The sequence below is a fragment of the Engystomops pustulosus genome, chromosome 1 (genome assembly GCF_040894005.1).
Source record: "Engystomops pustulosus chromosome 1, aEngPut4.maternal, whole genome shotgun sequence".
Taxonomy (NCBI): Eukaryota; Metazoa; Chordata; class Amphibia; order Anura; family Leptodactylidae; genus Engystomops; species Engystomops pustulosus.
Genome location: NC_092411.1, coordinates 103,364,916 through 103,390,030, shown reverse-complemented (window position 1 = coordinate 103,390,030; position 25,115 = coordinate 103,364,916). Strand labels below are relative to the sequence as shown.

The window sequence follows — 25,115 nt, the reverse complement described above, 5'->3', positions numbered from 1 at the left end:
TAATCCATGAAAACAACCCAAATTTCTGCCTGACACACCTCGTTTGATAAAGGGACGATGTATGGAGGCAGCTATATGGACGACTTTTGGAGGTAGCAATGGAGACAACGTGTGGAGGCTGCTATGGAGACAATTTAATTTGGATAGTGCCTGTATGTGGCAGTCCCAAACATTTTTCAAACCAGAGGAGCAGGTAGGTGGCCCTCCAGTAAAATGGAATAGATTGAGTGCCTGTATGTGGCAGTCCCAAAAATGTTTCAAACCAGAGGAGCAGGTAGGTGGCCCTGCAGTAAAATGGAATAGATTGAGTGCCTGTATGTGGCAGTCCCAAAAATTTTTCAAACCAGAGGAGCAGGTAGGTGGCCCTCCAGTAAAATGGAATAGATTGAGTGCCTGTATGTGGCAGTCCCAAAAATGTTTCAAACCAGAGGAGCAGGTAGGTGGCCCTGCAGTAAAATGGAATAGATTGAGTGCCTGTATGTGGCAGTCCCAAAAATTTTTCAAACCAGAGGAGCAGGTAGGTGGCCCTGCAGTAAAATGGAATAGATTGAGTGCCTGTATGTGGCAGTCCCAAAAATGTTTCAAACCAGAGGAGAAGGTAGGTGGCCCTGCAGTAAAATGGAATAGATTGAGTGCCTGTATGTGGCAGTCCCAAAAATTTTTCAAACCAGAGGAGCAGGTAGGTGGCCCTCCAGTAAAATGGAATAGATTGAGTGCCTGTATGTGGCAGTCCCAAAAATGTTTCAAACCAGAGGAGCAGGTAGGTGGCCCTGCAGTAAAATGGAATAGATTGAGTGCCTGTATGTGGCAGTCCCAAAAATTTTTCAAACCAGAGGAGCAGGTAGGTGGCCCTCCAGTAAAATGGAATAGATTGAGTGCCTGTATGTGGCAGTCCCAAAAATGTTTCAAACCAGAGGAGCAGGTAGGTGGCCCTGCAGTAAAATGGAATAGATTGAGTGCCTGTATGTGGCACTCACAAAAATTGTTTCAAACAGAGGACCGGGTAGGTGGCCCTCCAGAAAAATTAAATGCATGAAGTACTATAGCAAGAGCCAGTGGGCCCTGTCAAAAAATAGCCATTTTCCTCTGCTTTACTGTACAAAGAGGAGGAGAAGGAGGAAAATGAGGAGGAGGAGGAGTGGATCAATTATTCAGGTTGAGCTTCCTTCACCTGGTGGAGATTGGAAATTCTGAGAAATCCAGCCTTTATTCATTTTAATAAGCGTCAGCCTGTCAGCGCTGTCAGTCGACAGGCGTGTACGCTTATCGGTGATGATGCCACCAGCTGCACTGAAAACCCGCTCGGACAAGACGCTAGCGGCAGGGCAGGCAAGAACCTCCAAGGCGTACAGCGCCAGTTCGTGCCACATGTCCAGCTTTGAAACCCAGTAGTTGTAGGGAGCTGTGTGATCATTTAGGACGATGGTATGGTCAGCTACGTACTCCCTCACCATCTTTCTGTAAAGATCAGCCCTACTCTGCCGAGACTGGGGACAGGTGACAGTGTCTTGCTGGGGTGACATAAAGCTGGCAAAAGCCTTGTAAAGCGTACCCTTGCCAGTGCTGGACAAGCTGCCTGCTCGCCTACTCTCCCTCGCTACTTGTCCCGCAGAACTACGCACTCTGCCGCTAGCGCTGTCAGAAGGGAAATACTGTTTCAGCTTGTGCACCAGGGCCTGCTGGTATTCATGCATTCTCACACTCCTTTCCTCTGCAGGGATGAGAGTGGAAAGATTTTGCTTGTACCGTGGGTCCAGGAGAGTGAACACCCAGTAATCGGTGCTGGAATAAATTCTTTGAACGCGAGGGTCACGGGATAGGCAGCCTAGCATGAAATCTGCCAGAGTACCAACGCGTAAGAATTCACTCCCCTCACTGGCCTGACTGTCCATTTCCTCCTCCTCCAACTCCTCCAACTCCTCTTCTTCTGCCCATACACGCTGAACAGTAAAGGACTCAACAATGGTCCCCTCTTGTGTCTCACCAACATTCTCCTCCTCTTCCTCCTCATCCTCCTCCACCTCCACCTCCTCCGATATGCGCTGAGAAACAGACCTGAGGGTGCTTTGGCTATCAACAAGGGAATATTCTTCCCCTGTCTCTTGTGACGAGCGCAAAGCTTCCGACTTCATGCTGACCAGAGAGTTTTTCAACAGGCCAAGCAGCGGGATGGTGAGGCTGATGATGGCGGCATCGCCACTGACCATCTGTGTTGACTCCTCAAAGTTACTCAGCACCTGACAGATATCAGACATCCACGTCCACTCCTCATTGTAGACTTGAGGAAGCTGACTGACCTGACTACCAGTTCTGGTGGAAGTTGACATCTGGCAGTCTACAATCGCTCTGCGCTGCTGGTAAACTCTGGATAACATGGTCAGTGTTGAATTCCACCTCGTGGGCACGTCGCACAACAGTCGGTGAGCGGGCAGTTGGAGGCGGCGCTGAGCTGCCCTGAGAGTGGCAGCATCTGGGCTGGACTTCCTGAAATGCGCACAGATGCGGCGCACCTTCGTGAGCAAATCAGACAGATTGGGGTATGTCTTGAGGAAACGCTGAACTATCAGATTTAACACATGGGCCAGGCATGGCACATGTGTCAGTCTGCCGAGTTGCAGAGCCGCCACCAGGTTACGGCCGTTGTCACACACAACCATTCCCGGCTTGAGGTTCAGCGGTGCCAGCCACAGATCAGTCTGCGCCGTGATGCCCTGTAATAGCTCTTGGGCGGTGTGCCTTTTGTCGCCTAGGCTCAGCAGTTTGAGCACCGCCTGCTGTCGCTTAGCGACGGCACTGCTGCTGTGCCTAGAGCTACCGACTGATGGTAGTTCGGAGGAGGAGGTGGAGGAGGGGTGGGAGGAGGAGGAGGCATAGTAGGCCTGAAACACCTGGACCGAGGTAGGCCCCGCAATCCTCGGCGTCGGCAGTATATGAGCAGCCCCAGTGTCAGACTCGGTCCCAGCCTCCACCAAGTTAACCCAATGTGCCGTCAGCGATATATAGTGGCCCTGCCCGGCAGCACTCGTCCACGTGTCCGTGGTCAGGTGGACCTTGTCAGAAACGGCGTTGGTCAGGGCACGGATGATGTTGTCTGACACGTGCTGGTGCAGGGCTGGGACGGCACATCGGGAAAAGTAGTGGCGGCTGGGGACCGAATACCGAGGGGCGGCCGCCGCCATGAGGTTGCGAAAGGCCTCGGTCTCTACTAGCCTATAGGGCAGCATCTCCAGGCTAAGCAATCTGGAGATGTGCACATTAAGGGCTTGGGCGTGCGGGTGGGTTGCACTATATTTGCGTTTCCGCTCCAGCGTCTAGGGTATGGAGAGCTGAACGCTGGTGGATGCTGTGGAGGATCGTGGAGGCGACGATGGGGTTTTTGTGGCAGGGTCCTGGGCAGGGGGCTGACTAGCAGCTGACACAGGGGAAGGAGCAGTGGTGTGCACGGCCGGAGGTGAACGGGCTTGTTGCCACTGAGTGGGGTGTTTAGCATTCATATGCCTGCGCATACTGGTGGTAGTTAAGCTAGTAGTGGTGGAACCCCTGCTGAGCCTGGTTTGGCAAATGTTGCACACCACAGTCCGTCGGTCATCCGGTGTTTCCTTAAAGAACCTCCAGACTTCTGAAGATCTAGCCCTCGCCGCAGGAGCCCTCGCCACGGGAGCTTCACTAGTTGACACATTTGGCGCTGATGCACCAGCTCTGGCCCTGCCTCTCCGTCTGGCCCCACCACTGCCTCTTCCAACCTGTTCTGGTCGAGGACTCTCCTCCGTCTCAGAAGCACTGTGTTCACCCGGCCTCTCAACCCAGCTTGGGTCTGTCACCTCATCATCCTCCGATCCCTCAGTCTGCTCCCCCCTCGGACTTCCTGCCCTGACAACAACTTCCCCACTGTCTGACAACCGTGTCTCCTCATCGTCGGACACCTCTTTACACACTTCCACTACGTCAAGAAGGTCATCATCACCCACAGACTGTGACTGTTGGAAAACCTGGGCATCGGAAAATTGCTCAGCAGCAACCGGACAAGTGGTTTGTGACTGTGGGAAGGGTCCAGAAAACAGTTCCTCAGAGTATGCCGGTTCAAATGCCAAATTTTCCTGGGAGGGGGCAGACTGGGGGGGAGGAGGCTGAGGTGCAGGAGCTGGAGGAGTGGCGATTTCGGTGACATGGGTGGACTGCGTGGAAGACTGACTGGTGGTGGACAAATTGCTCGAAGCATTGTCAGCAATCCACGACATCACCTGTTCGCACTGTTCTGGCCTCAACAGTGCTCTACCACGAGTCCCAGTAACTTCAGACATGAACCTAGGGAGTGTAGCTCTGCGGCGTTCCCCTGCTCCCTCATCAGCAGGTGGTGTCTCACCCCGCCCAGGACCACGGCCTCTGACCCCTGCAGTAGTTGGACGCCCACGTCCCCGCCCTCGTCCTCTACCCCTAGCCCTCGGGTTAAACATTTTTAAAATGAGAGTTATAACTTTATTTTTTTTTTTACTTTTTTTTTTTTTTTTTTTTTTTTGTGTTTTTTGTTTTTTTTTGAGTTTTTAAAACCAAACAATGCTATCCTATTGCTATGGCTATTTTCTAGCCAAGTATCAAAGCACACTACTATGCCAGATGAGATGACACTGAGTTAGTGCCTAATTGAAATCCAACCCCTACTAAATTTTCCCACTTCGGTCTTTGCTATGGATATGTGCGTCACTAAGCGCAGAACACAGCGGTCGCAAGTCTCGTCACTACAAATTGCTCAGAATTGGCTAGTACATGCACTGCAGAAAGTACAGCCACCAGCAGATCAACCAGAAATCAAATATATAGAACGCTACTGTATGCGTAAGTAAGCTCTTTGTATTCTCCTATGGCTATTTTCTAGCCAAGTATCAAAGCACACTACTGTCAGATGAGATGACACTGAGTTAGTGCCTAATTGAAATCCAACCCCTACTAAATTTTCCCACTTCGGTCTTTGCTATGGATATGTGCGTCACTAAGCGCAGAACACAGCGGTCGCAAGTCTCACTACAAATTGCTCAGAATTGGCTAGTACATGCACTGCAGAAAGTACAGCCACCAGCAGATCAACCAGAAATCAAATATATAGAACGCTACTGTATGCGTAAGTAAGCTCTTTGTATTCTCCTATGGCTATTTTCTAGCCAAGTATCAAAGCACACTACTGTCAGATGAGATGACACTGAGTTAGTGCCTAATTGAAATCCAACCCCTACTAAATTTTCCCACTTCGGTCTTTGCTATGGATATGTGCGTCACTAAGCGCAGAACACAGCGGTCGCAAGTCTCACTACAAATTGCTCAGAATTGGCTAGTACATGCACTGCAGAAAGTACAGCCACCAGCAGATCAACCAGAAATCAAATATATAGAACGCTACTGTATGCGTAAGTAAGCTCTTTGTATTCTCCTATGGCTATTTTCTAGCCAAGTATCAAAGCACACTACTGTCAGATGAGATGACACTGAGTTAGTGCCTAATTGAAATCCAACCCCTACTAAATTTTCCCACTTCGGTCTTTGCTATGGATATGTGTGCCACTAAGAGCTAAACACAACGGTAGCAAGTCCCCCTGCTAATTCCTCACAAAATGGTACTAGATGCAAATTAAAATAAAAAAAGTAGAACGTTATTGTAGCCCTAAGAAGGGCTGTTGGGTTCTTTGAGAATCACTCCTGCCTAACAGTAAGCTAATAGAACACCCTAACGCTTTCCCTGACCAGCAGCAGCTCTCTCCCTAGCGGCATCCAGACACAGAATGATCCGAGCAGCGCGGGCAGCGGCTAGTCTATCCCAGGGTCACCTGATCTGGCCAGCCAACCACTGCTATCGACGTGTAAGGGTACCACGTCATGCTGGGTGGAGTGCAGAGTCTCCTGGCTTGTGATTGGCTCTGTTTCTGGCCGCCAAAAAGCAAAACGGCGGGAGCTGCCATTTTCTCGAGCGGGCGAAGTATTCGTCCGAGCAACGAGCAGTTTCGAGTACCCTAATGCTCGACCGAGCATCAAGCTCGGACGAGCATGTTCGCTCATCTCTAAACATAATGTTTCGGCCATTGTTACACACAGAGACAGGCTTAAAGAGTTATTCCGGGTGTATGAATGTCTGGTTTGATTTTATAATTTGAAAAATGTTATGGGCTTTTTAAAGTACGGTAAGTGGATTTATCTCCAAGATACTGGAAAGTACAAGTCCCATGATCCTTTAGTTCTCAGTAACAGCTCGTCCCTCTTATGCTTGGCTACCAGTGATGACCTAACAGATTTTCTTGCTCATGATATATGTAACTGCCATTACCTCACTGAGATGATGTCTCACCACAATACTGGATGCACTGCAACCAACCAACTACAGCCAAACGTAGAGGGGATCACATGACCTGTCCAGGCCGGTGCAGTACAAGTAATGTGAAAATGTGACCAGCGGCCATCTTCTGTCCTATGTCTTCTGCATGCGGATAAAATCAGTGGACTGATTAAAGGACCATTAGCATTTTTTATTCTTCATTACTGTGTATGTCAACAGCATTTTTCTGCTAAGGGGAGCAAAATTTTAAATAACTAAATACACAATATCGTATATTGAAACCATTGAATTATGCTTATTCCTAGAATAATCCCTTAACCCCTCAAGGACGCAGGGTTTTTGTCGCTCATTTATCGCTCTCCACCTTCAAAAATCCATAACTTTTTAATTTTTCTGTGTGCATAGCTGTGTGAGGGCTTATTTTGTGCGTAACAAATTTTACTTTCCCGTGATGTTATTTATTATTCCATGCTGTGTACTGGGAAGCAGGAAAAAAAATTCCAAATGTGGAAAAAAAAAAAAAGCGCATGTACATCACGCTCTTGTAGGCTCAGTTTTTACAACTTTCACTCTGCACTCCAATTAACACCTCTACTTTATTCTTTGGTTCGGTACGATCGTGGTGATACCAAATTTATACAGGTTTTATTGCACTTTAAAACATTTTCAAAAATTAAAAGAATGTGTACGAAAAAGGAAAAAAAAATGTTGCCATCTTCTGACGCTAATAACTTTTCATACTTTGGGGTACGGTGCTGTGTGAGGGGTCTTTTTTTGCAAAAGGAGCCGACTTTTTCATTTCTACCATTTTGACGTCTGTGCGATATTTTGATCACTTTTCAGTCCATTTTTTTATGTCATGTAAAAAGGCGTAAAAGTTGCATTTCGGACATTTGGGCGCTATTTCCCGTCTCGGAGGTCACCACCAGCAATAACCGTTTTTATAGATCGGACATTTTGGGACGCGGCGATACATAATGTGTCTGTGATTTTTACTGTTTATTATATTTTATATGAGTACAGACGGTCCCCTACTTAAAGGGAACCTGTCACCAGGAGACCCATTTTTAGCACTCCTCCAGTCCCCACAGAGCATAGTACATACACTGCCAAAGTGTTTTTGTATAAAAAATAGGTTTTACAGAAAAAAGATATGTTATATTGTACCTTTCATTAACATCTGCTGTGTGACTAGGCAGTTGCCAAAAGGGAGGGGCTGGTAAGGAGCAGTTCCCCCCCCACCCTTGGGAAACATGTGACCTTTTCAAATATATGAATAACTCCCATCACTCAGGATTGGCTGTAGAGGAGCAGGGGGCGTCGCTAAGCCCAGTGATGGGTGTTTTCATATACAGGTGGTCCCCTACTTAAGAACACCTGACTTACATACGACCCCTAGTTACAAACAGACCTCTGGATTTTGGTAATTTACTGTACTTTATCCTTAGGCTACAATAAACAGCTGCAACAGTTATCAATGGTGCCTGTAATTAAGATTTATAGTTAATCCTGGTTCTTATGACAATCCAATATTTTTAAAATCCAAATGTCACAGAGACCAAAAAAATTATAAAGTATACAGTTCCGACTTATGTACAAGCTCAACTTAAGAACAAACCTACAGACCCTATCTTGTATGTAACCCGGGGACCGCCTGTATTTGAAAAGGTCACATGGAGGAGCTGTTCCCCAAGGGTGGGTGGCAACTGCTCCTTACCAGACCCTCCCTTTTGGCAACTGCCTAGTCACACAGCAGATGCTAATAAAAGGTACAATATAACATATCTTTTTTTCTGTAAAACCAATTTTTTATACAAAAACACTTTGGCAGTGTATGAACTATGCTCTGTGGGGAATGGGGAGTGCTAAAAATGGGTCTCCTGGTGACAGGTTCCCTTTAAAAACACTCAACTTACATACGACCCCTAGTTACAAACGGACCACTGGATATTGGTAATTTATTGTACTTTAGTCCTAGGCTACAATAAACAGCGGTAACAGTTATCACAGGCGTCAGTAATGAAGCTTTATTGTTAATAATGATTCTTATGACAACCCAACATTTTTAAAATCCAAAAAAGACCAAAAAAGTTCTGGCTGGGATTACAATGATAAAATATACAGTTCCGACTTACATACAAATTCAACTTAAGAACAAACCTACAGACCCTATCTTGTATGTAACCCGGGGACTGTCTGTACTAGGGAAAGGGGGGTGATTTGAACTTTTAATATATTATACATTTTTTACATTTTTTTAAACTTCTCACTATTTCTTAGACCATCTAGGGTAAATTATCCCTAGATAGTCAGATCGTTCCTACCATATACTGCAATACAACTGTATCGCAGTGTATGGCATTTCTGCACACTATACATTACAATGAGCCACAGCTTCCAGGTGCTGGCTACCACTGGAGCCATGGTACAGTGTTCCTCCTGCCTTGCGATAAGGCATTGGTAGTGTTCATTTACATTTCAGGTGCTCCGATGACGCCATAATTGGTGCTCTTGGCTGACAGGATCCAGTTCTGGCTCTCTGTTGCACCATGTCATGCGACATGGAGCCCCTGCTGATGATGATTGGCTGGGTATTAAAAGGGTTACAGGCTAAAGTGCTTAACTATACCCATTGCCGTGTATCGGGGATGTACACTCACCGGCCACTTTATTAGGTACACCTGTCCAACTGCTCGTTAACACTTAATTTCTAATCAGCCAATCACATGGCGGCAACTCAGTGCATTTAGGCATGTAGACATGGTCAAGACAATCTCCTGCAGTTCAAACCAAGCATCAGTATGGGGAAGAAAGGTGATCTGAGTGCCTTTGAACGTGGCATGGTTGTTGGTGCCAGAAGGGCTGGTCTGAGTATTTTAGAAACTGCTGACCTACTGGGATTTTCACGCACAACCATCTCTAGGGTTTACAGACAATGGTCCGAAAAAGAAAAAGTGAGCGGCAGTTCTGTGGGCGGAAATGCCTTGTTGATGCCAGAGGTTAGAGGAGAATGGGCAGACTGGTTCGAGCTGATAGAAAGGCAACAGTGACTCAAATCGCCACCTGTTACAACCAAGGTAGGCAGAAGAGCATCTCTGAACGCACAGTACGTCGAACTTTGAGGCAGATGGGCTACAGCAGCAGAAGACCACACTGGATGCCACTCCTTTCAGCTAAGAACAGGAAACTGATGCTACAATTTGCACAAGCTCAGCTCATCGGACAGTAGAAGATTGGAAAAACGTTGCCTGGTCTTATGAGTCTCAATTTCTGCTGCAACATTCGGATGGTAGGGTCAGAATTTGGCGTCAACAACATGAAAGCATGGATCCATCCTGCCTTGTATCAACGGTTCAGGCTGGTGGTGGTGGTGTCATGGTCTGGGGAATATTTTCTTGGCACTCTTTGGGCCCCTTGGTACCAATTGAGCATTGTTGCAACGCCACAGCCTACCTGAGTATTGTTGCTGACCATGTCCATCCCTTTATGACCACAATGTACCCAACATCTGATGGCTACTTTCAGCAGGATAATGCGCCATGTCATAAAGATGGAATCATCTCAGACTGGTTTCTTGAACATGACAATGAGTTCACTGTACTCAAATGGCCTCCACAGTCACCAGATCTCAATCCAATAAAGCATCTTTGGGATGTGGTGGAACGGGAGATTTGCATCATGGATGTGCAGCCGACAAATCTGCGGCAACTGTGTGATGCCATCATGTCAATATGGACCAAAATCTCTGAGGAATGCTTCCAGCACCTTGTTGAATCTATGCCACGAAGAATTGAGGCAGTTCTGAAGGCAAAAGGGGGTCCAACCCGTTACTAGCATGGTGTACCTAATAAAGTGGCCGGTGAGTGTATATACGTCTGATATATGTCCCCCACACATGTGTGAATGTAGCCTACCTCAGATGAAAAAAATAGGTCCGCAATCCGTGTCCAACTATCCTCTCACATAACAGAAAGCATAACCTCTTCATGATTGAGGGTCGTACATGACTGAATGTTCAGCACAATTTTTGAAGTCCTGTTCTGCTCTTCTGAAGATATTAAAGTTAAAAAACAGAAACTGCTACACAGATGCCTGAAAGCAAATGTTAACTGGCCCTTACATGCTACTTTTATTCTATGGGTCAGCAATTTTTTAAAAATTTGATTTCCTAATCTTACAAAACGGAAACTTAATTTGTAGAGAATTTTTTCCATATACCATGTAAACTCGAGTATAAGCCGAGGCCCATAATTTTACCACCAAAAACTGGAAAAACCTATTGACTCGCGTATAAGCCGATCGTGGGAAATGCATCGGTCACAGTCTCCCTATATATAGCCAGCAAGCCACCAGTAGTATACAGCCAACCCCCTTTAGTATACAGCCAGTCCCCTGTAGTATACAGTCAGGCCCCTTTAGTATATTGCCAGACAGCCCCTGTAATATACACTCAGCCCACTTTAGTAGCCAGCCAGACCCCTTTTTTAGCCAGCTAGCCCCAGTTTTCCCAGCACTTAAAAAAATAAACTTACAAAAACACTCACCTTCGGGTGGTCCCGATGCTCAGTGCGGCTCCTCTTCTGTCTTCTCTGCCGCCTCCGGTCCCTGCGGCTCATCTTCTGTCTGCTGTAACAGCCGTCAGAGCTGCGGCCGTGCGCTCTGCAGGCCGGCACACACTATGACGCAGCCGCTGATGGCGTCTTAGTATGCGCAGGCCGTCAGAGCGCATGGACGCGTCTCTGCCGGCTGTTACAGAAGACAGAAGAGGAGAAGCAGGGATCGGAGCATTGCGGAGAAGACAGAATAGAAGCTGCGCCGACATCCGGGAACCGTGCCAAGCATCTGGGGCACTGGAAGGTGAGTATGTAGGGTTTTTTTTTTATTATTGATTCGTGTATAAGCCAAGGTGAGGTTTTTCAGCACATTGATGGCTTAGTTTTTTGCTGGACATCATACTTTTTATTGGTACCATAAAGGGCTACATGTGACTTTTTGATTACTGTACATACTCGAGTACAAGCCCCAGGGCCTTTTCTGTCTTCGGCTCCCTGCACGGTCCCGTCACATACACCGTGACGTCAGCCACTTGCTGGACTACGCCAGAAGAGGACCTGCAGGGGTGTTGGAAAGGTAAGTACAAAGGTTTTTATTTTCATATACTCAAGTATAGCGTTTTGCAGCAAATTTTTTGTGCTGACATTTCCGGCTTATACTCAAGTTTATACAGTACTTCTTATTTCCTTATGTTCGTACAACATTCACCATGCTGATTATGGTTGAAACCTATTGACTTGAGTATAAGCCTAGGGTGGGAAATGCATTGGTCACAACCTCCCCAGTATATAGCTACCCCCTGCCTCCTAGTATATAGCTAGCACCGGCCCCCAGTATATAGCCAGCGCCCCCCTAGTTTATAGCCAACAGACCCTAGTAAATAGCTAGCCCTCTAGAATATAGCCCCCTTATATATAGTCAGCAGCCCCCTTGTATAGCCAGTGCCTGAACCCTTGTATATAGCCAGCAGCCCCCTGCCCCCTAGTATATAGCCAGTGTCTCACCTTTCCGACACCCCCCCCCCCCCAGGTCCTCTTCTGTCTTCGGCTTTGACTGCAGCTCCCATTGCGGTCACGTCGCACCATGACGTCAGCTGCTTGCTGACAATATAGTGTGTGCTGATAGCGACGGGACTACATCGGGAGACGGCGCTGAAGACAGAAGAGGACCTGCAGGGGGTGTCGGAAAGGTGAGTACAGAGGGTTTTTTTTTTCATAGACGCAAGTATTAGTGGAGTTTTTACAACATATTTGTATTTGTTTGTACAATATTCATCATGCCTCTTATGGTTAAAACAATTCTTTCTTTTTATTATAAGGGTTTTTACATTGTGTGTACGTTTAGGAGTTATTTTTACTTTTTCCATATTTTTCTTGGTGTGTGCGGTCGGTTCTTTGCTATATATTTTTTTAAACTTCTTTATTAACCCACTTTGGAATTGGAACCAATTGGAACAATACTTTTGACCTCTGTCATTACCATGCATTACAATACTGATGCTTGGCAATACATAGTGGCTATGAGTCTTTATGTAAGTATGTGGTCACAGCTAAATTGTTGGATTACGCCATTTAGTCGAACTGGTGATTATATGGCAGAATGGCTGCTGTTATGAAATTTAAATAAGACAGGGGGTCTTATTAATTATGACATGGGGGGGGGCTTTTATTCATTTTATATATGATGGGTGGGGGGCTGCTGTTATTAATTATATATGACTGGTGGTCCCTGTATATTATTTAATATGTATAGGTGGAAGCATGTTCAGTTGTATGGAGTGTTATTTAGCAGCATGGGTTATAATGGTAGAGACACTATACTCTATTTGATATATTTTTAGTGGTACAGTGTCGCAAGGAGCTGACTGGCTGGCAAAACCTGCAGAGATGGCCAGGAGAAGTCATTGTGAGGTTGTATAGCTGATGGAGAATTGAAAACAGGATACGGTCAAGCATGGACCAGGCCAACACAGAGGGAGAAAGAAGCAACTGTGACTGATTAAATCCGTAAGTGATGCCTATATCTCTGCTCTTAGTCATTTATTGCCGCTATATTATATGCTGGTATATATTTATGTGTGCAATACGTTAATTTCTGGTATATTTGTATTCACCACAGGTACATATTTATGTGTATGTATGTATAATGTGTATATGTATATTCTCAAGTTTAATGTGTTATATGCGGACATTGATAATGGTTATCGTATATGGGGCCCCGACACAAAGTTTGCACCAGAGCCCATTAAAGTCTTGTTACGCCACTGAGTCCATCATTCCCTTAATAAGCTTGGTTGCTTTCCTCTGTACCCATTACAATTCAACTATGTCATTTTTACAGGATGGAATAGTTTTTTCAGTGGGTTACCCCACTGGTAACTTAAACTTTAATTTATGACAACCCTGTATTTAGTAACTAACCAAAAATGCAGATATTCCCTTATTCCCAGTATTCTCATTTTATGTATCAACCTTTTATATATCAAATGCCCTGGAAATCTCTAGAAGCTATTTCCTCATGGCAGCTCATCAGATAAGTCTGCAGGACCAATCCCTTATAAACTTATGCTGGTACTAGGTTATAATCTTTTGTGCATTGAGATAATCCAGGATCACATCTTTTAAGAACCCCAAATGTTCCTACAATGGATGTTAGACTGACAGGTCTGTAGTTTTTGGGATCAGTTTTAGACCCCCTCTTTAAATATTGCCACCACATTTCCGATGTACCAGAACCTGTCCTTATAGAATCTTCAAATATTAAAAATGAATGTCTATCGTAGTACATAATTCCATCAGTATGATAGCTGTATGCCATCTGGAACGAGTGATATGTGACCACCTATAAATAAGGATTCAGCCTGCAAAATATTTTTTACATATTGCTTTGAATAACATTGTTCTGGAACTATATCTTAGTGTGAATACATTTTTATTATTTATTTACTAATAATAACATTTCTTATACCATTAAAATGAGTAGCTTTTGGATAAATCTATTTTGAGCCAGCTTCAAATAGATTTACAAAACGCAACCAGCTTCAAAACACACCCTTGAACACATGCGTTAACAAATGCATGTGTAGTTACGGTGCTGGTGCAATGAAGCTTGGGTGTAGTGCTCCAGTTTCACTGCGCAACAAGCACAAGAGATGGGTATGAGGGACCTCATAAAACTCATCTCTAGGTAAGTATAACATTTTTTTTGTTTAGCGGCCACAGAGGGACTTGGTAAAGGGTTATTTGGGACACTAAACCACCAGTTCATATTGGCCTGTGGGTGGCCAGTGTCCTGTCAAGCAACCAAAAACGGCGTCTTGCATTTTGTTATGCGGTTCTGGTTACCGCTTGCATGCATTTCCATAGAAACGAATGTGCGATCCGGCCTCGGCCTACTCCTGGACCCTTGCGCTGCATTTGAAAACGCAGAGCTAGCAATACGTGTGACCACACCCTAAAAATAGCATGGAAAATGTGGAGTTTTTTTTGATAATTTTTGCCTTTTTTTCTGTAATATAAAAAAAAAATATTGTATGCATACTCCTATTGCATAAAACTATAGTCTACTGTGTCCTGAAAAAAATATATAACATATGTATATCAGATTAGAAATGCTACAGTTATTTGCCATAAAATAGGCCGATTGCTAAAAAAAAATGGCCTGGAAAGGAAGGGGGGAGGGAGGGGGGGTAAACACATCTCCATTACTTTACTTTCTCAAATAGTCCTCATTTTAAAGGCTTTTCTTTAATAATGCCTGCTATTATTACATACTATTTAAAGGAAATCTACCACAAGGAATCTACTATCAGAAGTAGATCTGATGGTAGATTCCTCCTGCCTCCTCCTGCCTACCTCTGCCCTAATCTGTAATTTAATAATCCTGGCATGTAACCTAACTTTTTAAAAACTTTTAGTAATATGTCAATATCTACAGAGGCTACTGGGGCGTGCAGTAGCCTGACACTGGGAGCTTAGTAGCCTCTGCGGTTAATTTATATATTACTAAAATAAAGTTTTTAACAAGTTAGGTTAGGTTTCAAGATTATTAAATTACAGATTAGGGCAGCAGCAGACAGAGGATTCTACCATCACATATTCCTCATGGTAGGTTTCTGCATGTATTCAGACATACACAATACTACTATAGTTCAGGTCATTAGAGCGTCTGGCAGGCCAGGATATGCGGCTGTGAGATACACATTGATATGCGTCTGTTACTGTTGTCTGAACGAGGAGTTACAAACAATCCAAAACACCACTCATATGCAGTGTGTGAACGCGCCCTGGGCTCGGGGCACTCTTTACGTTTTCATTGTGTTTTTAAATGCATCAAAATCATGCAAAGCCTGTGCTTTAACCAAAATGTATGTTGTAACCACAACCGATTTGTAGTTTGGGTTATTTTTACACATATTATTAATTGTCGCAGAGATTTGTTGGTAGCACACAAAATAAGTTATGGGTGTTAAACCCGGTCTCCAATAACACTATATAGTGTTTGGTCATTGGGGCTTTTTCATGCCTCGTCCCCTTAAAGGGTTAAAAAGCATCCAACGCATTTTCCTATTTGCACGTGTATTATCAGATGGTGTTTTAGCAGGAAGCGCATGGATTAGTGCCAGGAGCATCCAGATAAATGGGAGAGTCTAGGAAGGGTCTTTGTGTGAATTCATCCTGCAGTAGTTTGGTGCATCTACTACTAGTTGTACTGTACAAGACATGCGGCTGACCGTGTGATGCAGAGTAGGGTGTGGCCCACAGCCATGACTGGCAGCACACTCTAACCAATCCTGAGACACCGGATGGGCGGGACTTTCCCTGGCGCCCAACTAAACAAAAAGCACACTGCATTGTAGCCAATTGTCTATCGCTTCTTTATGATTGGCAACAATCTCGACCAATCATAACGCTAGCTTAGTTATAAGGGCTGCCTCTACGGCCTGGTGCTCAATCTTTCTTTAAGATGGCGGCGGTGTCCTCAGCTGCGGCCCTCCGTGGGGTTGACTACGAGAATGGGCTCCGAGGTAGCGCTGGCTCGTCTGGTGCTGGCGAGGATGGAGGCGATGACGAACCTATGGGCCGAGGAGGGCTGGATCTCGACCTGGAGTTGTTGGGCCCGGGCAGAAGGATTCGGCGGATAGGAGGCAGAATATCGTCCGGTAGGAGATCCGGAGGTCGGGGCAGTACGGAGAGCGGAGGTGCCGGCGGTCTGGAGGAGCTGGAAGAAGAGGAACTGGAGGAGGAGGAGCCCGGGGAGCTCGGGGGAGACCCCAACATAGAGGACCCGGTAAGAGGCTCGGGGATGCACATAGGCCCGGGAGGGAGGGGCGCAGCAGAGGCAGGTAATGGAGGCACAGCGTGCTGCAGCTTACACTCTCATCTGTCCCCTCAGGAGCTGGAGGCCATCAAAGCCCGCGTAAGAGAGATGGAGGAGGAAGCCGTCAAGCTGAAGGAGCTGCAGAATGAGGTGGAGAAACAGATGAACATGAGCCCCCCGCCCGGCAATGGTAAGATCCAGCCTCATGCAGTTCTCCCTGGGTGATTGCTGGGATCTTCTACCCCAAATGAATGAATGTACAATCTGTTCACCTGAGGCGCTGCTTTAGTCCTTGCCATAGACACATGCACATAGCCTTGCACATATCTGGCCTTAGTGTCTATTCTTTTGGGATATAGGGGGTTTCCCCCGTTCTCTTCGGGGTCCTCAACAATCAGCACGATCAAGCCTCTTAAATTATAGTACTACCAAAGCCTGACTCATCCCAGCAAATCTCTAATATAGTGGACAGATTTATTTTTGGTCTATAAAAATTAATGTGTGGACTTGGCGAGAAAAAAGATCCATGGCATAAAGTCTTCTAAACCACATGACCACCCATAACAAACCCTTCTCCTCTAGGGAAAGGGGGCAATTAAAAAATTTGTAATTGTTTAAATTTTGGTAGTTCTGATTTTTACTATTGGATTTTTATAACAATTCTAACTGATATAAACAGTAAAAATCAGAGCTCTCAAAATGTCCGATCTATCAAAGTATATTAACTGTTATTCTGGGCATTTAACTCTATTACTGAAAATAACACCAAAATGACGGAAATTCCACTTTTTGCTTTTCGACAACATATAACTTTTTAAAGCGATCACAAGGTTGGACAGCCCTCAAAATGGCAGCAATGAAAAAATCTCATGTTGCTAAAATGCCTTACATGGCTCTGTACACTGAAGTATGAAAAAAAAATGTAGAGAAGGTTTTAATTTAAATAACCATATTGGAATCTGATGGGTTTATTTTTACCATATGTACGTTGCCAGAGATGGGTATTGCAGAAATGTCCCAGGCGGGTAAAAGTTTACTTGATGTATTTGGATATAGTCAAAAGCTAAACCCCCATTTTATAATCAAACATTCAATGATGTTTCTCTATGAAATGGCCAAAATGTGCTGTTGGTGCTACCCAAATACAATACAAACTAAATAACATTTGATTTTGTTCCCCTGCAGCTGGTCCAGTTATCATGTCCATAGAGGAGAAAATGGAAGCGGATGCGCGGTCAATTTACGTCGGAAATGTAAGTGATGTCACATGGTCTAAAACTGTCCTGGTTCTGCACATAGACCGGCATCCATTTTACTACAAATTCTCAATGGGGTTTTCCAGCACTGAGCTATTAGTCACCTTTCCATTTGGACAGGGCATTGATAGGTGATCAGTGCACCACCTATTAAAGGACATCTCCCAGCGCTTATACTGATAGTTCTCGAACTATACTCCTCAGGGCGACTTTTATAACTATACGCTGCGATTTTGGAACTATTGAGTTATAAAATTGATGCTTAACAGTGGATGGGCAGGACCAGAAGTGAATAAATTATAAGAGGTGGTGCTCTGGTGACCTAGCCGGAGCACCCCAATCGCAGTGTATATTGTTATAATTAACGTCCTGATTTGTTCCTCAGGAACTTCTTCGTAAGACACGTCAGTTTACTCATTGTACATGTCCTTTAATGGAAGTGATGAGATTTGGGCCTTTTGCGCCTAAGTTTCTTTTTTAACAATGATCGGTGATAATATTATTTTACATATATCTGCAGGTTGATTACGGGGCAACAGCGGAGGAACTTGAAGCACACTTCCATGGTTGTGGCTCTGTGAACAGGGTAACCATTCTTTGTGACAAGTTCACTGGTCACCCTAAAGGGTAAGTTCTTGGTTGTGCTCTATAGTTGATGCCGGACAGCGTTGTGATCTTGGAGGACTTGTCACCCATATAAAAGGCACTAGGAGCTGCTTACTTAAAGTAGGCAGCTCCTAGTGTTAAAACGTATGCAGCAGTGTGAGGCCGCGGTCACACGATCCGCTAGGCGTCCGTTCATAACGCGACGCTAGCGCACAGGGGGCGGTCCTCGGTCCGAACGCACATGCGTTAACAGGGAAACGCATGCGATCGGCTTATCAATCGCATGCGTTTCCCTGTAAATGCATGTGCGGTCAGGCCGAGGACCGCCCCCTGTGCGCTAGCGTCGCGTTATGAACGGACGCCTAGCGGATCGTGTGACCGCGGCCTCACACTGCTAGTGTTATCCAAAACCTCCGATAACGCTAGCAGACATTGCCACGATTTACAATAGTGGCTTAGTTGTTAGCATTACAGCCTTGCAGTGCTGGGGACCTGGTTTCAAATCCCATGGTCAACATCTGCAAAGAGTTTGTATGTTCTCTCAGTGTTTGTGTGGGTTTCCTCCAGGTCCTCTGGTTTCCTCCTACACTCCAAAACATACTGGTCGGTTGATTAGATTGTGAGCCCCATTGGGACGGGGACTGATTTGGTAAGCTCTGTGCAGCGCTGTGTAATCTGTGCGCTATATAAATAAAGGAATTATGATATATATTATACTGTCTGCCAGCCTATCGAGTGGGAGCGGCTGTCCGAGGCAGAAGCGGCGCCTCGGACCACCCCCTTATGAATACACTGAACTGCTTAAACTGCACTCCGGCGTTCCTATTGCACAGCGCGGCAGTGTCTGAGACGTTTATGAGAGGTTTCCGACAACGCTAGCATTGCAACACTGCGCTAGGAGCTGCTTACTTTTTTTATAGGTTACAGGTCCTCTTTTAATGGGTTATGGCCAGATTCCTTGTATAGCCCACACCTCAATGTTGCTTGCTGTAACTGATTTTCTTTACACTCAGTATTGCCTAGTGCTTTTTAGTTGCTGCTGTTTAGGAGTAATTTTTTTTATTGTTAAACATGTGAAAATACAAACATTTCTGGAATATTATTTCTGCAGATTTGCCTACATTGAATTCTCAGATAAAGAATCAGTCCGGACGTCCATGGCATTAGACGAATCGTTATTCAGAGGACGGCAGATAAAAGTAAGTAGATTTCATTATCAATAGTGTGTAACAAAGGAAAATGAATCTCATCCGGATTCTATAGAAAGTGTACAGCATTATCTTAGGCGGAGTTTAGATTTGTTCCATGTGTTGTAAGGACACATTAGGATGAGTCAGAAGTGTCCTTGCAGCATATTGCATAGACGTATCCCGCTATGTTTATAATGTGGGATACATTATCTGCTGAATGTTCTGCTGAAAAAGATCACCTATGTAGTAGTAGTAGTCGGCCTTTAATGTCTCTTTACTCTTTACTACATAGAGCATAAGCCCTTTGCCATGCCATCGTTTATGTAGAAGGTTTTTTAAAATGCTGTTATAGAAAAGTTTAGGAGGTGGCAGTGCAAAGAACTAAAGTGTAAGAGGCGGGGGGGGATGTGGAGAATGTCCTTAATCAGTGATCAGCAGTAACTATGAAAGGAATCTGTGCTCCCGTCTGGTCCAGTACTTGCAGTTGCATCACCCAGAATATCTGTTGCCTGAGAGAGTACAAAAGCGTGGTCATAAGTGTGGTGAGCATTCAATCATGTGAGCCAACTGAAACCTAGACAAAGATGGTCAGATAAAAACTAGCTGCAGGCTTCAAAAAATTTGTTTTTCAAGCCTGTATAATCTTCTGATTTGTTTTCATCTGGCTCATCTTTGTCTACCCTTCAGTTAATCTCTTGGTGATTCACTGAGGCATCAGATATTCTGGGTGATGCTACTGCCTGGAATGTACCACGCACTCTCCAGAGGGGAGTCGCTGCAGATCACACCTGGCACTCACAAAGGTACTTTGCAGTCAGGTTAGGGGTACATAGATGACAAATGTTAATACTTGAAACTGTCCCACTACCTCTTCTGGAGCTACAGCAGCCATTTTGTTGCAGCCTGTAAGGCATGTGGAGTAGATGGCTGCACAGAATGCTCTTTAGGTTGAAATACAAAGTTTGCTTCAGACCTGCTGCTTAGTTGCATACAGTAGGCTAGATGTGATTACCAGTCAGTACTACTATACCAAATCCCAGTAGTGACCCCCATAGAATTCGGATCTTGGTATGTTGGACCTATAGTTATGCTACGGAACTGTCAGCACAGATCATTATTTGCATTGTATTGTTTTTCTCCAGGTGGTTCCCAAGAGGACTAACAGACCTGGTATTAGTACTACAGACAGAGGTTTTCCACGGGCAAGATTCAGAGCCAGAGCAGCGTCTTATAGTTCCCGGTCCAGGTTCTACAGCGGCTACACAGCAAGATCTAGAGGACGCGTGTACAGGTCTGGCGGAGGGTTGAAGTATCGGTGGAGCTACAAATGGGGTTATGTTTTTTGATATTTGCTTACACAAGACTTATCTCTTTCAGGGGACGGGCTCGAGTGACGTCATGGTATTCTCCTTACTAAAAAAAATATATCATTAGGAAGACCTGAAAGGCAAAAACACAAAAAAATGAAAAAAAGAAGATTGACATGAAATTTGAGAATAACATGAGGTTCCATGTGGACCATCCTTTTCTCATATGCTCACATGCCCCATGTACAGGCTTCAAACACTGTCAAGTTTGGTAGGCCAGGTTCCTGCAGCTAAATGTACCTTGGGGAATATAGGTGATGGCAGTCTTTATTCTCAGTGTGTTGAGTGTATGACTTGTCCCTTGGTTACTTGGAGGGGTTTGATTGTTCAATGTTGGGGAAAGTTGATGGGTTATAATACATGTTGAATGGTTCCCAGTGTAATGTTAGATATGGGGAGGGAGGGTGATGTCTGCTAAACATCCTGCTGTTTTCTTTTTCTTTTTTTTTTGCGTGTTTTTATCTTTGCAGGTTTCTTCTATGGGAGAAGCTTGTTTCCCGGAGAGACTCAGCTGCCCCCCTCACAACAGCCTTTTCTTTAGTTTTATTCTAGCTCAGATTCCTGCAAACTGTTGAAGAAACGAGCTGGGCATCTTTTGTGTTTTAGAATTTTTTTTTTTCTTGAGATTTTTTTTTATATATAAATATATATAGTGGCAGTCAGGGAAAAGGAAAAAATAAAAAAAAATGGGAAAATGGATATTGTGTCTTTGGTGGTTTTTTTTTTTTTCATTTTTCACTCCCCACCTTCAAAAAGCAATAATTTTTTTTTATTTTACACGTAAAGAGCTCTGTGATGGCTTGTTTTCTGCCTAACACATTGCACTTCATAGTGATGGTATTGACTATTCCATTCCGTGTAGTGGGAAACGGGGAAAAAATACCAAATGCAGTAAAAACCACATTTCCGATGTTTTCTTGTGGGCTTTTTATTTTACGGCTTTCACGGAGCTCCCCAAATGACATGTCAACTTTATTCTTTGGGTTGGTATGATCACGGGGATACCAAATTTTTATATAGGTTTTGTACATTTACAAAAGTGAAAACCTGTACAAATTTTTTTTTTTATACTTGTACGTTGTATGGAGCTGTGGGTGGTGTCAGTGCTCTCATTTGAAGAACTGTACGACTGTTTGATCACGTTTTTATTGAATTCTTTTATAATTTTCTAAATGGCAAAAGTGCCATTTTCGACTAGGCATTTTTTTTTTTTCCTGTTACGGGGTTAACCGCACTTAAAAACTGTTATATTTGATTGGCCATTTTCGGACACGGCAATACCTACAGTAATGTGTTTATGATTTTTATTGTTTGAATTTTTGTATTTTTTTTCCATTTTTGTTGCCCTAGGGTACTTTAACCCTAGGTTGTCTGATCGATCCTACCAAATACTAGCATACTACAGAATGGCAGTCTATGGGGATTTTCTTCTTCACCCATTACAATGCGCAATTAGTACATTGTAAATGAATGGGTTAAACGAGATGGCCTTGGGTCTTTGGAAGACCTGCAATATGCAGCAAAGACTTTCCGGCTATGGAGAGGGCTCAGCCTGTGAGCGTCAGTAAGGGGTTAAAGAGGACCTGTCGGCTATAAAAGCGGTACTAAGAGCTGCTTACTAAAATAAGCAGCTCTTGGTGCTAAAACAGACACATCAGTGTTACATTGCTAGTGTTATTGGAAACCTCCAATAATGCTAACAAACACTACTGCGCTGTACACTACAAAAGCCGTACCGTGCTAGAAGCAGTCTGCCGTATTCATGAGGGGGCGGTCTGAGGTGGAGTTTCTAGTGTACATCACAGCAGTGTCTGCTAGTGTTATTGGAGGTTAACACTAGCAGTGTAAAACTGCTGCATCTGTTTTAGCACGAGGAGCTACTTACTAGAGGTGAAAGGTCCCTTTTACGGCTCAGCCCCATCTTTTTTGTATTCTGACGTGTTGTTTTATATGGTTATAACCTTTGAACTTTTACTTATCAAAGCTATTCTGAGGGGTTTCTTTACCCTTCATCACGACCGCACCACCAGAGAGACTGGGATCTGCCCTCCAAGGACAGAAAACCTGAGCATAAAAAAAAATGTTCTTCCTACTCCATTTTGGTTTCCTGTCCTTGGAAGGAGATCTGGGCATGCCGTGATGAAAAGTGCCCCTGTGGTGTTACACTAACCCTGTTTTCTTCAGGAGTGTGGGACGCTGTCAGTGTAGTCCTCCAGTGTGGGGAGATTGCTCTCCAAGCACTACCTCCTTCCATCCGCCTGGCGATCAGTCACGGTGGTATCCATTGTGTCAGAGGCTGCCGGCGGATGGAGTAGGTCGGGCTCTGGCGTTCTTAGAGCCGCACAGAGGAGAGAAAAAATACTACGGGGAGATCATTGTGCCATTAGCCCTCCCCCTGAGTTGTCCCTAGATAGTTTATTGAAAATATTAATAAAAAAAACTCCTTTTCTTGCCACTACATGTCCCGGCCGGAAGTAAGACGAGGGCATGCCCCCTGACTCCAGGCGGGAGATTTAAACAGGGAGAGTGCACTGCAACATGCTGAGAACAGCTGTATGATATGGCAGACAAACCTGACCTTGCTGAAACGCCCTGCAGTAACTATACTGCAGGGCGGCGAGTTACGTATTTTTATATGTATATATATCATTTTTATACAGTGTCAATGGGTGTTGTTTGCATTGGGGTGAAGAGGGGCCTAAGAATGTGACTCGTAAGACACATAGGGTATGCAGGATCTGTGGTCATAAGCTTCCTACTAATTATAAAAGGCACCTGTAATAGTTGCATTGGAAAGATCTTAACAGTAGAGTCTTCCATTTGGATGGAAGGACCAGCCAGGTACTTCTGCCGCTGGATATGTTACGGAGAGGTCAGGATCTGAGGAGGAAGGTGTCCGAAATGGAACATGCAGGACGCCCACTATTTAGTTTTGATGATTCTGATCACCTCCTTAAGCTAATCAGGGCAACCATGGATATTGAAGATAGAAGAGAATCTAGATCCATACAAGCTATCATGTTTGAGGGCGTTAAGTAAAGATGTAAATTAACCTCTCTGATACAGAAGGAATGATAGTCACCGGATTAAAAAAAAAAAAAATCATACATCCCCAGATCTGTCAAAAGGAAATACCCTTTTGACTCAGATGTTTCGGGTACATGGGGCGCTGCTCCTAAGGTGGATGCGTCTGTATTCGCAGATCATCTCTTCCTTTTGAGGATATGAGAGGATCTCATGGAATAGAAAATGGAAAGTTTTCTGAAAAGATCATGGGACTCGGCTACCTCAGTCTTTAAACCTAACATTGCGGCGGCATGCATGGCCCGCTCTGTTATTTTGGCTAAACCAACTAGAAACTGACATTCAGAATAAGATACTTAGAGATGCTTTAGCCTTGTCTATTCCAAGCCGGACACAGATCACATAAAGGTTAAAAGGATTAATTTCAATGCCTTTTACACAATTAACTACCAGTGCCCTCTGTTAAATCATCATAATCAATAAGATTAGAAAAAGAAATGGGTTCATCAAGTCAAACTTATTTATGCAGAAGAAGGCAAAATACCCTGCAAGGCTGTTGCCAATTGGCCCAGACCATGGAAACATTCTTTCAGACCCCTAACATGGCAGTCAGCATTACTCCCTGGCTCAACAAATTACTTACAGAAAGTTTAATTCCCATAGGACAGTGATGGCGAACCTTTTAGAGACCGAGTGCCCAAACGACAACCAAAATCCACTTATTTACCATTAAGTGCCAGCATGGCATTTCAGGCAGTAACTTATTGCTACCTGTTCTTTAACATCATTCAATTGTATTGGCACCCTGAGGCCACCAATACAGTTGAAAGAAGGAAGGCGGGAAGGAATGGTGTGTCCAGCAGGATGACCAATGAACAACCAATGAAGTGTCGCTTTAAAATAGCATTGTTGTTAAGTTGCTTGGGACTGCCATGGCCTAAGTGCCTAAAGAAAGGGCTCCGAGTGCCACCTCTGGCACCAGTGCCATAGGTTCGCCACCACTGCCATAGGATGTGCTCTCCAGAAAGGCATCCAGGCCTCTTTACTATGCAGTGAGATTTACTATGTAGTGAGATTATCAAACTCTTTGCTGCAAGATGTTGTAATGCTGATAATTTGAACATGTAAAGAATCCCTGTTTGTCAATGGTAGAACAACCTCTCCTCTAGGTGTCGATGATGTTCGTTTGTCCTGGAAACAGGCCTAAGTATAGACGCATCTTTGGAAAGTTCCCTGTACCTCACCATTCATAAATTTATTCATATAAGTGTGGTCTACCCATTGCAGTCTTTTTTTTCTTTTTCTTCTAAGCTGAATAAGGGCAAGGTTTAGTAATCTCTCATTGTATTCTTGTTCCCCTACCCCCCTAGTAATCTTGGTTACTCTCCTCTACACCCATTCCAGTTGTGTGTCCTTTATGCACTGACCAAAAGTATACACAAGATTCCATGTCTGGTCTGACCGATACATCCCATAATTA

General features: G+C 44.5%; 1 protein-coding gene across 2 annotated transcripts in view; it reads left to right on the top strand.

Annotated features, from left to right (window-relative positions):
- LOC140129117 (polyadenylate-binding protein 2) overlaps positions 1 to 21,306 on the top strand; it is a 30,303-nt gene extending 8,997 nt beyond the window's left edge. The window contains exons 1-7 of one of the 2 annotated variants that reach the window (XM_072150707.1): positions 15,802 to 16,162; positions 16,268 to 16,382; positions 17,378 to 17,445; positions 17,969 to 18,075; positions 19,166 to 19,253; positions 20,387 to 20,535; positions 20,622 to 21,306. In XM_072150707.1, coding sequence (XP_072006808.1) covers positions 15,839 to 16,162; positions 16,268 to 16,382; positions 17,378 to 17,445; positions 17,969 to 18,075; positions 19,166 to 19,253; positions 20,387 to 20,535; positions 20,622 to 20,661 — 891 coding nt within the window. In that variant the 5' untranslated portion in view covers positions 15,802 to 15,838 and the 3' untranslated portion in view covers positions 20,662 to 21,306. Of the gene's footprint in view, positions 1 to 15,801; positions 16,163 to 16,267; positions 16,383 to 17,377; positions 17,446 to 17,968; positions 18,076 to 19,165; positions 19,254 to 20,386; positions 20,536 to 20,621 lie in introns of those variants that run through there. The other variant, XM_072150710.1, reaches the window with a different exon arrangement.
- Positions 21,307 to 25,115: the final 3,809 nt, after the last annotated feature.